The sequence below is a fragment of the Mercenaria mercenaria genome, chromosome 8 (genome assembly GCF_021730395.1).
Source record: "Mercenaria mercenaria strain notata chromosome 8, MADL_Memer_1, whole genome shotgun sequence".
NCBI lineage: Eukaryota > Metazoa > Mollusca > Bivalvia > Venerida > Veneridae > Mercenaria > Mercenaria mercenaria.
Window position 1 is genome coordinate 22,006,677 of NC_069368.1, and position 14,302 is coordinate 22,020,978.

General features: G+C 35.9%; 1 protein-coding gene across 1 annotated transcript; it reads right to left on the reverse strand.

Annotated features, from left to right (window-relative positions):
- Positions 1–1,030: 1,030 nt before the first annotated feature.
- LOC123522888 (collagen alpha-6(VI) chain-like) lies at positions 1,031–9,392 on the reverse strand. Its single transcript, XM_045300382.2, has 7 exons — positions 9,248–9,392; positions 8,849–8,876; positions 6,152–6,727; positions 5,420–5,494; positions 4,122–4,685; positions 3,922–3,987; positions 1,031–1,873 (listed from the first exon to the last, which is right to left on the reverse strand). Exons 1-7 carry the CDS (start codon positions 9,308–9,310, stop codon positions 1,299–1,301), a joined length of 1,947 nt encoding a protein of 648 aa, XP_045156317.2. The 5' UTR covers positions 9,311–9,392; the 3' UTR covers positions 1,031–1,298.
- Between the last annotated feature and the right edge of the window lie 4,910 nt (positions 9,393–14,302).

Consider the following 14,302-nt stretch of genomic DNA (forward strand, 5'->3'; position numbering starts at 1 on the left):
GGGCTGAAATCTCAACGGTCTTTGGACTGATAACATGAACCTAGAACAGTATTAGGAATTTAACCAATCTTAGGCCAGGAACTTGTTTCATGGTTATCTCACAGAAAGCTTAAATACGATATAAACATGCAGTCCCCTCAGTGCGGAAAAAATTAGCAGTCTCTGAGGTACTTGTAACAACATTCTTACTGCATAACCTTACAATAAGCGTATGAAATGAAGCCATAGCCAGCTTAGGACTGGAGCCTTCGAAGGTGTTAGTTCATAAGTATACAGTAGCGTTAAGCACAGCAAACTACAAAACGTTTTGGACATGAGCCTATAATTGGCTTAGTGCAGGAACTCAAAGCAGTCTAAGCAGGACTTAAACGTAGTCTTGGGGCTGGAATCAGTAATCAAGCCCATTTAGCTCAATTGGGAGGATCTCGAACCCCAGGCGGGGCGTTTGTTCTCCTTGACGATTTGATAAAAGACATTGTGTCTAAAATCATGCTGACTATGATTTATGTGGGGAAGTTGGCAGTTACTTGCGGAGAACAGGTTTGTACTGGTACAGAATCCAGAAACACTGGTAAGGTTAACTGCCCGCTGTTACATAACTGAAATACTGTTGAAAAACGGCAAACCCAAAACAAACGAACAAATCAAGCAAAGTCTTAATGCATAAACATTTCTAGCACTCAAAGGACCTCAGACCCACAAAGATAAACGACCAATTACGTATCATCTCTGTAGGCGGCTTGGGTCATGGGATTCTCTGGTTTTTACGCCTTCAGCTACATTTACGTCCGAATAATGCCGAGTACGTAATTATCCGGAAATTACGGAATCGTCATTACGGGTCCAGCACCTTAAATCAATAATGTACTGCAATCCTCGTGCACGATTATGATTTATAAATCAACCCTAGTGCGTTAATCTAAAGCAGCATTAGGGCACGTGTTTATAGACACCACAGGACATAATTTTTCAGCAGTGTTAGTACGACTCTTTAATGGCATACGATGTTGGTTATGGAAAGCCAGTCATGTCAAGGTTTAAACTTTAATGCTGTTGTTTGGCAAGATAACAAAAGGCAATAATACAAACAAGTATTCACATCAACACAAAAGTTGCTTTAACAATACATATTATATGTATGCAATAAATAAAGGACGGAAAAAGTAATAATAAATATAAAATAAATACATCTGAGGCATTTTAACAAATCTCATCTCCAATATAATGCTTGCTACTTCCCTTTTAATAGACACACATTCGGTTAAAAACGTAATACTTAACAACGAATGAAAAGTCAGCTATGAAATGATATTATTTCTGCACAGCTTTTCCGTGAGTTTTTGTTTTACAGACACGAGTGTCTCTGTTGAAATGGTTTGTATCAAATTTTCGCTGTTGTCAAGTAAGGAGGAAACAGCGTCACTGACGTCTTTTCCAATAGACACTACAAACAAGTCTACGCCAGAACGAAACATCAGTCTTTTAACTGCAAGTCGCATTTTGAAATGTTTGTCCTCAACAGCTCCGTCAATAAATAATACCACTTTTTTCTCGGCTCCTTCGCGTCCGCCGTTTTGTTTGCTGAATCCTTCAACGCGCACGTGTTTAAGTAGAGCAGCCACTCCCTCAGCTTGAGCCCTTTTAAGGAGATGTTTGATTTCTTTCATGTTCTTGTACTTTGATAAAGGAACGTTTTTCGGTCTTTCACAAGCGCCTGACACGAGCCCTGCGTTTATGTTACTGTCTGAAGTAGCTAGAATCATTTCAAAAATAAAGTTCTCGATGGCATTTGAATGATCCTTTCCAACAAACTGGCTGTCATACACGTAAAGTAAGTCGACCGGATCTTTTTGTGGCGAACAGACAACATGATCTACAATGATAATTATGTATATGAACATAATTGTATAAGTTGAACGTTTTGACAAACTTTTATTATTCCTTTGTTTAAGTGAACCGTTTTCAAAAATATCTACATTATTAGTACTATGATATAATTTGTTTGTTGTGTTCAATTCTAAAACAAGAGATCACAGAGTGATCTTGGCGCCCACCAATGTGCCATTTATGAGTGTTCCAAATTTCAAGACTTATTGACTAGCTCAAGGTCAAATTTCATTTCCATACACAACACAAATCTATGCAAGTGGTCCAAATTTGAAGGCTGTAGTTTGAGAAATGTAAAAGTAGGTCACTAGGTCAAAATCCAGGTCAAATTTTACTTCGGAATACAAAACTATGCATGTGGTCCAAATTTGAAGCCTGTACCTTCAAAAATGTGAAAGTAGGTCAGTAGGTCCATGTAAAGGTCAAAGTTTGTTTCGGTACACAAAACTATGCATGAGGTCCAAATTTGAAGGCTGTAGCTTGAGAAATGTAAAAGTAGGTCACTAAGTCAAAATCAAGGTCAAATTTTATTTCGGAATACAAAACTATGCATGTGGTCCAAATTTGAAGCCTGTACCTTAAAAATGCGAAAGTAGGTCACTAGGTCAATGTAAAGGTCAAAGGTCATTTCAGTACACAAAACTATGCAAGTGGTCCAAATTTGAAGGCTGTACCTTCAAAAATGTGAAAGTAGGTCACTAGGTCAATGTCAAGGTCAAAGTTTTTTTCGGTTCACAAAACTATGCACATAGTCCAAATCTGAAGGCTGTAGCTTGAGAAATGTGAAAGTAGGTCACTAGGTCAAAATCAATGTCAAATTTCATTTTGAAACACGAAACTATGCATATGGTCCAAATTTGATGCCTGTACCTTCAAAAATGTGAAAGTAGGTACTAGGTCAAAATAAAGGTCAAAGTTTTTTCTGGTGCACAAAATTATGCATGTGGTCCAAATTTGAAGGCTGTAGCTACAGAAATGTGAAAGTAGGTCACTAGGTCAAAATCAAGGTCAACTCATGTCAAGGTTCATCTTGCCACTCAAAAATATACATGTGGTCCAAGTTTGAATGTTGTAGTTACTGACAAGAACATTTTAAAAGCTTTTCCCTATATAAGTCTATATGAACCATGTGACCCCCGGGGCGGGGCCATATTTAACCCTAGGAGGATAATTTGAACAAACTTGGAAGAGAACCACTAGATGATGCTACATTACAAGTATCAAAGCCCTAGGCTTTGTGGTTTGGACAAGAAGATTTTCAAAGTTTTTCCCTATATAAGACTATGTAAACCATATGACCCCCAGGGCGGGGCCATATTTGACCCTAGGGGTATAATTTGAATAATCTTAGTTGAAGACCACTAGATGATGTCACATACAAAATATCAAAGCCCTAGGCCCTGTGGTTTTGGACAAGAGGTTATTCAAAGTTTTTCCCTATATAAGTCTATATAAACCATGTGACCCCCAGGGCGGGGCCATATTTGACCCCAGAGAAATAATTTGAATCATCTTGGTAGAGGACCACTAGATGATGCTTCATACCAAATATCAAAGCCCTAGGCTCTGTGGTTTTGGACAAGAAGGTTTTCAAAGTTTTTCCCTATATAAATCTATATAAATTATAGAAATAAACAAAGGGCCATAACTCACTCATAAATTGTTGAACCAGTCTGATTTTCAGGGGGACACAACTAGGGTACCAATACATCATTCTGACAAAGTTTGGTCAAAATCCTCCCAGTAGTTTCTGAGGAGATGCGATAACGAGAAATTGTTAACGGACGGACGGACGGACGGACTGACGGACGGACGGAATGACGGACGGACGGACCACGGACGCAGAGTGATTTTAATAGCCCACCATCTGATGATGGTGGGCTAAAAAGTCAATTAAAAACTTGAATCTTATACCATATAAACGTATGGAAAAGCAACTCATTCCGCACCGTCCATTTTAACCTAGCAATTGTATCAAAAAAAAAAAGAAAATAGAAAAAAAAACAGGTGTCAGCATGAAATAAAACGACATACCTGAGTCAGCTTGCAGTTCCGTCGACTGATCTTGACCACCGGCTAGAGCAGTGTGTGCAGTTATACCTTAAATACAAATTAACAAGCTTTTAAAGTATTATGACACAGAATCTAGATCAATCTGTATTGCAGAAGTTCAAAATGGAAGATAACAAATAAATTGAGAATGTAGCTATGTACTTAAGATTTGTCGTTCTTACCTAAACAAGTTTTGACTGCAAGCAAATTCTTGATGGCTGTCAGCACGTGGAAGTCCTCCATCAGAAAAACGAAATCTTGATGAGGGTTACTTGATATTTCTTGCAGTTCTTTCGTATCAACCTGATCGCCAATCCCAATTACAAATAGATATGTGCCCCTCCGTTTAAGTATTTTGGACTCTTCCAGCGTTAGTTTGGTATCAGTAGACATTCCGTCTGTGAGAAGAATAACCACGTGGGCAACATTCTCACGTGCGTAGCCTCGTTTGAATCCTTGTTCTCGTAAGTATCTTAGCGCACTTCCGGTATGAGTTCCGCCTTCATAATGCTCTATATTCATTATCCGTTGTTTTAACATATCTGGTCTAAGGTTATTATCAAGTGCAATAACAGCATGTACGCTGTCACTAAATGCGACCACGCCTACGCGTGTGGACTGAGGACCAATGTCGAAAACGTCTATGACGTCAGTGATGAAATTCAGCATTTTCTTGTAATCGACACGACGTATACTGCTTGAAGAGTCGACAACGAAATAAACATCAGCTGGCTTCCCCGCACAATCTGAAGGAGACGGCGAAGTGGTGAGTTATGAGAAAATATCCGAACCATACATGCAAGAGATTTACAGATTAGTTAGATAAGTATAATATCGCATTACAATTAAAAATTATTATTTTTACAACAATACAATACAATACAATAGGGTTATTATAACAGTAGTTCGATCTGGGATGCTTTATTCGGCTCGAGTGGATGTTATCCACGAGAGCCGAATACAAAGTCCCAGATCTAGCCACTGCTGAAATGACCATTTAATTATATACCTCTATTAAATGTTTGTCGATAAGTGATAAGTAATAGCGAGTGTAATAGACAGTGAATAAATGTTGGCGTTGGCGAGAGATTTTTACTTCCGTGACATGACATTTTGTTTGAAAATGTTAAAAGGTTGAAATAATGACTCAAATTCAGATTCAAATGTTGTAATTGGTGTTCTTTCGGTGAACTTTGTATAATTCCCATACGGAAAAGGCGCGCTTTCCCACGTAGTTTCATGGATTTAACTGGATGAAACAGAAACATTCAATTCGATTTCATTTGCATTTTAAACTTTATATACATTTTACATTGTGAGCCAAAAAAGATAGCTACCGTCAACTTGAGACGTGTTAAATATACATATATGTAATTTGTTGTTGGTTTTCTTGCTAGGGCCGTTTGATCGGGATCGGCCATTTGATTGGCGGCAAATCTCAGAAGAACTTAATACTTTTATTAAAAAAATATATACATACATTTTCGTACTTGCGCTGTGTTTGGTCTGTCTATCACAGCTTCGTCTGCCATGACCGCACCCTTGGTTTGTATGACTGTAAGTTTAAAGTAGAGCATGTGTATCTGGGGCTCCGGATAAGTTTTAATGCTATTTCAAGATTCAATCAAAAGGTTTAACAATAACTATCATGTCTTTGGTAAGAATGAAATGTAGTAAGTCTTTAGAATCAAATGTATGGGAAAGAATGAAGATTATGCAAATGCTAAAACCTATCATGAAATATTACGTACGTACTTTGTTTGTTTGTTTGTTTTGGGTTTAACGCCGTTTTTCAACAGTATTTCAGTCATGTAACGGCGGGCAGTTAACCTAACCAGTATTCCTGGATTCTGAACCAGTACAAACCTGTTCTCCGCAAGTAACTGCCAACTTCCCCACATGATTAATCAGAGGTGGAGGACTAATGATTAGATCTACATATTTCACCAAAACAGTTGTTATTCACGGATAGGAAATGGAGTCGAAAAGTTACAGATGGCGTTAATATCATTAATTTTGCAGAAATGAAATTACTTTAGAATATGACATTTCGTTTTGAAGCTATATTGATAAAAGTCAGCAAAATTCTGGATCACCCCTCGGGTATCTACATGTACCGTCTGATCCGCCCCACGGTCCTGAGCAAAAGCCAGCCTATCAAAGATTTTCCAACTACATTATTAGTGAACATGTTTTATTCAAGAAAACTTACCATCGCATGTTGTTTTGGTTATAACATCTTCAATGGTGTTCAACGAAACAAAATCATCAACGGTAAACACCATCTTCTTTCCTTCATGTTCGCTTGCAATATGTTTGAGTTCGAACTCGTCCGTTCCATGTCCAACACCCACGGAAATAAGCTTCATACCCAGACTCCTGCATATCGAAGCTTCATTTGCCGTATCGAACGGATCTATTGAAAATCCATCGGTTATTACTACAATTATTTTCTCAATGTTTTTCCTGCCGCCATGTTTTTCTGCGAACATAAGTGTTCGCGCATGCTTAATGGCACTTCCTGTGTCAGTTCTACCTTCGCGGTGTTGAATACTGCCAATGGCGTCTAATAAATTATTCTTGTCAAAAAAATCGTCCAGATGAAAATGAGTGACAACATCTGAACCAAAGGTAGCCACTGCGACACGGACGTGATTTTCTCCAATCGGAAGATGGTTCACAATATGTTCAACAAAAACAATTTGCTTGTCAAAATCTTCTTCCCAGATGCTTGTTGAAGTGTCCAACAGGAAAACGATATCGGCAACTTTATTCTTGCATGACCAGTCTGCAAAAAGCAAAGAGAAAAGTTCCCTACATTCATACAAAAACCATCAAAGTGTCTTCATAGTCACTATATTCAAACAGATTTACAATAATAATTTAAAGGGCCAAGATGCTGTTTTCAGCAATAGCAAAACCAAAATTCTACCTTCAGCCAAAGGAAGTTTACTTTATAGAATATAATAGAATTCCTCGTTAGCCGGTGCACGTGGCGTAAGGGTCGTTGCACATTTCATTACTTCTCGTGATTAAACTCGATCAAACCAAGCCCGTCTACTCGATGTAAATTTTATACCTTTCTACATAAGACAGATGCACGAGTGTAGGCAGGTACTTGAATGACTTATAATATATTATGGGAGCTTGTTGTTTTAAGCAACCTGTATTTACATAACATTTGTTATGATAAAAGTGAATTAGCGTCAGAGGTGTGTAGTTATAATTCCTGAATTAAAGGATTGTTAATGACATTTTAAAACTTTCGGCATTTAACAAATATGTCATGTTTACTTTACGTGTTTATATTTCATTCTATAGATAACATTGAATCTACAGTGTAACAGTATAAAAGTGCATTAAAGCTATGACTTCACTGACTGAATACAAAAATAAGATAAAGTCATTTGTTCAAATATAAATAGAGTGCAACTACTGTTTGCTCTGTTCCGTAACGCGGTTATTTGATGAAATTATTGATTATTATACATCATTCCAAAGAACTATCAACCTTTTAACTTTGTTTGCAAAAAATGTCAGTCTTTTTGGACAAAGAATAATTACTTAAAATCTTTGACTCAGTACATTTATAATTATTTGCGAGTTTATGACTTTCATAAAAACGTGTAGTATTGACAGCATGTTTCTGTATAAGTTAGGTAATAATTCGTATAAAAAGTCTGAAAGGTCCATGGGTCAGATTTTTACCAAGAGGTTCCTATTGACAAAAGAACGTCTAAATATTATTGATTTTTAGGGAAGGGGATGGGGCCGCAGTTAAGAGTCACTCCGACACTATCTAGGTCATATGGTGACTTTTCCAGCTTTTGATAGTGGAGAGAGACACGAGGTTCCTCTGTGGGCATTATATCATCACGGTCGGACACCTGAGTAAAACCACGTACCGACATTCCATAAGTATTCTGGATCATGACTTCCACACACGAAGAATTCTATACCCATGCATATCGGTGAGGGGATACTGAAATATCTACGCGTAGTAAAAAATGATGCTGAACTCAAAAAAGTTCACTACAGCTAAGGTCATTTTAACAACAACAAATTATAAAACATATACATGAACACAGTGAGTAACGACCATCTTTCAAGTTTGATTGTGTTTTTTTTTCTTCTTCACTAAATACCTTGTGAAAAGGCAAAACTTCGTGATAACTTTAGATATGTATTTAGACCCTATTAAGGAAGTAGATCCGTATTCCCGTGCGACAACATATTCTTCGTATGCTATTTCAGCATCGTTCGGCCTTCTGTAGATTCGCGGCCAAAATCGCACGTTGAGAATACGTATATAGTCGAACGGCAAAAAAGTCGTTGATAAATTCTTCTCACAAAACAATAATAAATTGACTAATTTGAAGGCTTCATACTGAGATTTCTTAACAGTCAGTTAAAATAATTTAAAATAAATCCCCTGCTCCTACAACTAAATATAACTTGCATCGGATAAAAGTTCCGTGCACTGATGATTTACACGTGGCGCGCTAAAAAACAACAACAGGAGTTAGGAGGGTTTTCTGTGTCTTACATTTTCTGTGCCGTACAGTTTCTTCTAGAAGAGTCGCCCATATGGGTTACCAGTGACGACTTTAACAAATAAATAGTATTCTTTATAGGAGCCGTGCCATGGGAAAACCAACATAGTGGCTTTGCGACCAGCATGGATCCAGACCAGCCTGCGCATCCGCGCAGTCTGGTCAGGATCCTTGCTGTTCGCTAACAGTTTCTCTAATAACAATAGGCTTTGAAAGCGAACAGCATGGAGCCTGACCAGACTGCGCAGATGCGCAGGCTGGTATGGATCCATGCTGGTCGCTAAGCCATTATGTTGGTTTTCTCATGGCGCGGCTCATAGTATTATCAAAATGAAGAACAAATTAACGTTACATACCTTTTAGAGATTTATCCATGTACACTGGCTGCAACATAATAAAAGAAATGATAAAGAAAAACGTCGCTAGATAATTTTTGCGAGTCATTGTAAGATACAGATTTCGTGTATAGTGAAAATAAAATTATACCATCTCTACTTCTAAAAACTTTGATGTTTTATGTATAAACTATCCGTCGATCGCATCACTTTTATATTCCCCTCAAAAAGTTAAATTTAGTTCAAACTGTACGTATTTGATTTTCGGTTAACCTTAACTATTTGCTTCATCATTAAGGCTAGTTTAAAAGTAATGGAAACTCATTATTTTCAATCAGCCTTCAATCAATTCAAACGTAATTCAAATTGAAAAAAAAGCGAACGCAATTTTCAGCGGTTAAATGTAACGTAAATTGTTACCTTGATAAGAACGGTAAATAAAAACAGCATCAAAATCTTCCTCTCTGGTCTCGTTTGTAACATATTTTATCTCAATGTTCCGTATATAAATTGTATTTTAAATTATATTATATTGAACTTTGTCTCGCTAACTTGTGCTCGGATCATTAAGTTTGTTGTATATAACCCAGTGCTGCATGTACCACTGTTTTTATCTATTGTTCAGTGAATCATCATTGTGACTCTGAGATTAAAATATTTCGGGAATTTGTCAGCCGTCTTTGTAATCAGTTTTGTTTTGAATATTTAGAGATTAGTGGTAAATAAAAATCACGTATATGTTAGAGATAGCATCCCGGGTCAAAAGGCCAGACATTTTTTTTACACGCTGCCTCTTAGTTTCCGCGAGAAACATTCCCACGAAAACAGTCATATCGGATCGTATGTCCGCATTCATTCATATAAAGTAAAAAATTCGTTCAGGATATTAACGGCGCTTTAATTGGTTCTTTTGTGCATTTTGTGCATGTGAATTAAATATATATCATCTGTTATAAGCGTTATCTTCAGAAGTGGTATACGACCGGGATAGTTTATGATACAGGCACTGTTATCATAATTACACATTTAGTTTGCGGCGGGCGCAAAAAAACCATCGTATATCATTACTAACGAAATTCAATTTCACAAAAAATGCAGCGAATTTGAATTACAAAGATTGTATGTTCGGATATAATACGATGACAAATTGGTTTTTGCACGAGACTAGACTTTAACTTATTACTGTCTTCTCCTATCACACCCACCCACAAACACACTCCCAGTCCCCACCCCAAAGAAAAAAAGGAAAAAAACGAAAGAAGGAATTAAAGAAAACAAAAATATGAACAAAATGATTGCAGTTTATACCACGGCCGTAGATATTAAAATCATAACTAGGTGTTTGTTCATAGGACACTAGTGCTAACACTTCTTGTTAAGTTCTATATGTTAACAATGAAAAAAAAATCATACTTTATTTATTTTATCAATTTATTTATTCTTTATTATTTTTTTGTTGTTGTTTTTGGAGAAGGGAGGGCGTGTTTAGGAGTGGGTTCGATCCCAAATAAAACCTCGGGCGCACAACTTAACATGCTGAACAATGTTCCGATAACATTGTCATAATGACAATATTTTAAAAACATTGTAATGACACCAAGTCAAATACTTTTTGAGATACATGCAACACAAACTTTCAGGCCCTTGATGCATATCTTATATTCATATTTTGACCGCCAAAAGCCACTGAGGGACCATCTGAACAACTTCATATAATTATGATGTCTAATGCCAGATACTTCTTGAAATACAAACGGCAAAATTTAGACAAACTTATAGACATACAGAAATGGTAAATGTAAGTCCATGGGAGTGGAGGTAATAAAAGTTAGTTTATGCTGGGAAAAAAACGCACCTGTAGGGATTGTGTCTTTTATTAGTTTTTAAAAGCAAAATGTTCACATGCCTATACAGAAAATCAGACCGCTTATTTATTTTGGAAAGATGACATTCTTCGAAATCAGAACAACCTCAAGGTGCGGTGGGCGCTCAAAGTGGCAGCACCATTTAACCGTATGTTTTATCTCGAAACCGACAGGCAGCTCCGCATAGCTTATCGAAGCCTCATTAGTACACACGCACTTTAATACTTAAAACAAATCGAACACTTACACTTTCATGTCTATGTTGCACCGCATAGCAATTGTTAACGATTGTGACTAGCAGGCGCGTTGTCAATGATAGCTGTTAAAAATAGTGAAAATACAGAAATTATGTGCATCACAAATTTAAGATAGAGTAAACAAGAAATATCTTTAAAAATGATGGTCGGCGAATTGTAATAAGGAAAGAATTTTATGAATTTTTCATCTAACATTCATCTTTCATCTAACATTTTTCAAATTGCAAAACTAAACACCGCACTTTAACAATTTAAATGGTTCTCTTTTAATTTTTCGCAAAGGTTTCGTAGGGTTGCAATTTTGTTTCGTTTATCCTTAGACGAATAATTACAGCAGTAGTTTGATGAAGATTCATGAAGCGAGGTCATTAAACGTGTTATATTTTTAGCTAAATTGGTCCCTATCCCCATTTGTAACAAAATAGCAGGAGACCTTATGATATTGTTACACATCGAGTTTGATAAAAATCCATTACATTTTAATGGTTAATGCGAAGAAAGGCATATCTACTTTTAGCTATAGTGGTCCCTAATAGGGCCCAAGTTCCTATATGAATAAATTTGGAAGAGGACCTTATAATGATGCTCCAGACCATGTATGACAAAGATCCAGCAAGCTGTTCATGAGATGCTGTATAAAGGCATTTCTAGTTTTAGCTCTAGCAGCCCCTAAAAGGGGTCAAATGTCCAAGCTGAACAAAGTTGGCTACGGGCCTAATAAAGATGCTACAAATCAAGTTTGATTAGAATACATGAGAAAAAATCAATTAAAGGATTTTTTTATTTATTATTTTTATTTATTTCTAAAATAGGCCAACTGATCCCGCTTTAACAAATGCATATTCGCTATTCATGAATCTTTGGACAATGACGTCACACCTATAAAAAAGTGAAGGTCAAGCAAAACATACAATTGTAATTATTTCAATATTTTTGTTTCATAAGCAAAGTTTGACCGTAGTATGTCACATATATAAACTGCATGCAGCGTACCTTCATTTCAGTGTAATGAGATTCAGTCATTATTATGGCATATATATAATAAAACAGATTTCAACTGAGTTCAATATTTGCATACCATACTAAAGAAACATATTCATATATAATAAATCAGTTAAATAATTTATAACAAATATATTAAAGCAAACAAGTACTCATTTTAATATGCAATCTGAATAAGTCACAAAAGCAAAAACCTTTTCATATACAGACGACAATTGTAACAAGGAATATCTTTTAAAAAGCACTTCTCTACATAAAAGACTCTTATCACACCCTTATTCATGTGATACACAGACCGTATTCAGCTCTTTCTTTAATTTGATATATGTTGGTATTTGAACAGGTTTTTATCATATTTATTAAACTTACTTATCATTTTGAGATATGTCAATATTCTTGCTAAATATACTGAGCCAAGGTTAGCTTTAAAACTGTGAAAAGCGTCGTTTAGGATAAACGCTTTGTCTACATTTCACTCAGCGTAGCACAATCAACAGAGTGAAAGAAATTGACACTCTCGCCCAATCAGGCAGAGTGTTACATAAATCTTCCATTTTGATAAATTATCTATAATGCGTTATCAAGTACTTTGATTTGCAAACTGGAGTCACGTGGCATAGGTAACAAAAACGAATTTAGACGGCGTTCGCCGAAAAAGACTGTACATTGATAATTCAAAAACACACATTTTTAAAGGGATCTTATCAGCAGATTTTGTAGGCCTAGTACAAACTTGGACCTATTTATCATTTTCTTCTCAGTATATATCTAGACTCTCAGAAAACACAATGCGGCCTAAAAATAATGAGTAAAGCTGAAAAAAAAAGAAATGTCTCTACCCAGTAGGCATTTGACGTCGGTTAGACGTCGTATAGACGTCGGACCCCGACGTCGGATTAACGTTGGATTTTGGTTGGATTTGCAAACCGTTTAGACGTCGGATCCCGACGTTGGCTAGACGTCGCAATCCGACCATTTTCCAACCAAACTCTAACCACTTTCCAACCAAATCTGACCAAATTTTCAACAGAATTTGCAATCAAACAAGTAATCAACAAATCTATTTTATCATCTTTATTTCACATGATAGCGACATAAGTCTAATATCATAAATTCAAAAAAGGTAATCCAGATAACTGAAACTTTCAAGTTTAGTCATGTCTGCATGATTCTTCAACTCCGCTAAAATTCCCATCTGAAATGTATAAAATTTGACAGTTTCATCATTTCATAAAATTTGAAAACTGATACAAGTACGCTAGAGCTATTACTTAAGAACATAATTGCTATGTGCAAAACAAACATGTTTATTTTAAATTCTAAAAGAAATCTCTATAGCCTCATAAAATGTAATGAAGTTTTATGTTAAACGCAATTGATTTTTAAAGTAATAAACATAATGCATCAATCTTTGAAAGAATACGTAACATTAAAAAGAATAACTATTAAACAAAGTACAATTTTTAAAAATCTGCTACTCACGTTGCGGATCCCTTTGTGTAAAGTATTTATAAACTTGCTTTATCTTATCCCACAAATATCAAATTACCGGAAGACTTGTGTAAACCGATGCAGGCTTATCTCGCGAAGGCATGACTAATAAACAACATGTGTAGAAGAAGATCCTTAGGTGAATTTAGAATAATTTATACATGTGTATAGAATGCAATTTTTTCCTGAACAGTTTTAAATTGGTTAAAAAGAAATACGTTTCCGAAAATAGACAATCTCATGCGATTTTGTAACATAATTAATGATAATGTTTGATGTGCGAATGAACTATTATTTATAAGTTCAGGCATAACTATCTTTAAACTATACTAGCAAAATTACACCAGTTAATTTCATAAATGAAAACATTTAAACAGACTTTCTATCCAACCTAATTCCAACGTCTCCTAGACGTCTAAGTCTGACGTCTATTAGACGTCGTGGTTATGACGTTGGTTAGACGTTGGATTCAGGTCGCCGACGTCGCGACCAAAATCCAACGTCTAACCAACGTCGGTACGACGTCAGGTGTTTACTGGGTATACAGGTCATTTAATTACCCATTTAATGGGAACTTAAATTACAGCTTATTTCATAAAATGACGGCCTAAACAAAGGTTTAAAAAACAAGCTACAGATTATGCAAAACAAGGTTATTAGAAATATTAAAGGTTACTCCCCTAGAGAGTCTATTACAAGTGAAGATTTTGTTGAATTGAACATGTTGAATGTTAGAAATAGAGTTACACAACTAAGATTAAGTCACATGTATAGAATATTTCACAACAAATGTCCACCTTATTTAAATGATAATTTTGTACGAAAGTGCGACAGTATAAAACATAATACAAGATCTAGTG

Excerpts from the sequence above, each read along its gene's own strand:
- LOC123522888 (XM_045300382.2), bottom strand. The coding sequence starts at position 9,310 with ATGTTACAAACGAGACCAGAGAGGAAGATTTTGATGCTGTTTTTATTT. Across the intron at positions 8,877-9,247 it reads TATTTACCGTTCTTATCAAG|CCAGTGTACATGGATAAATC; the intron begins GTAACAATTTAC and ends ATTATGTTGCAG. Across the intron at positions 6,728-8,848 it reads CATGGATAAATCTCTAAAAG|ACTGGTCATGCAAGAATAAA; the intron begins GTATGTAACGTT and ends TGCTTTTTGCAG.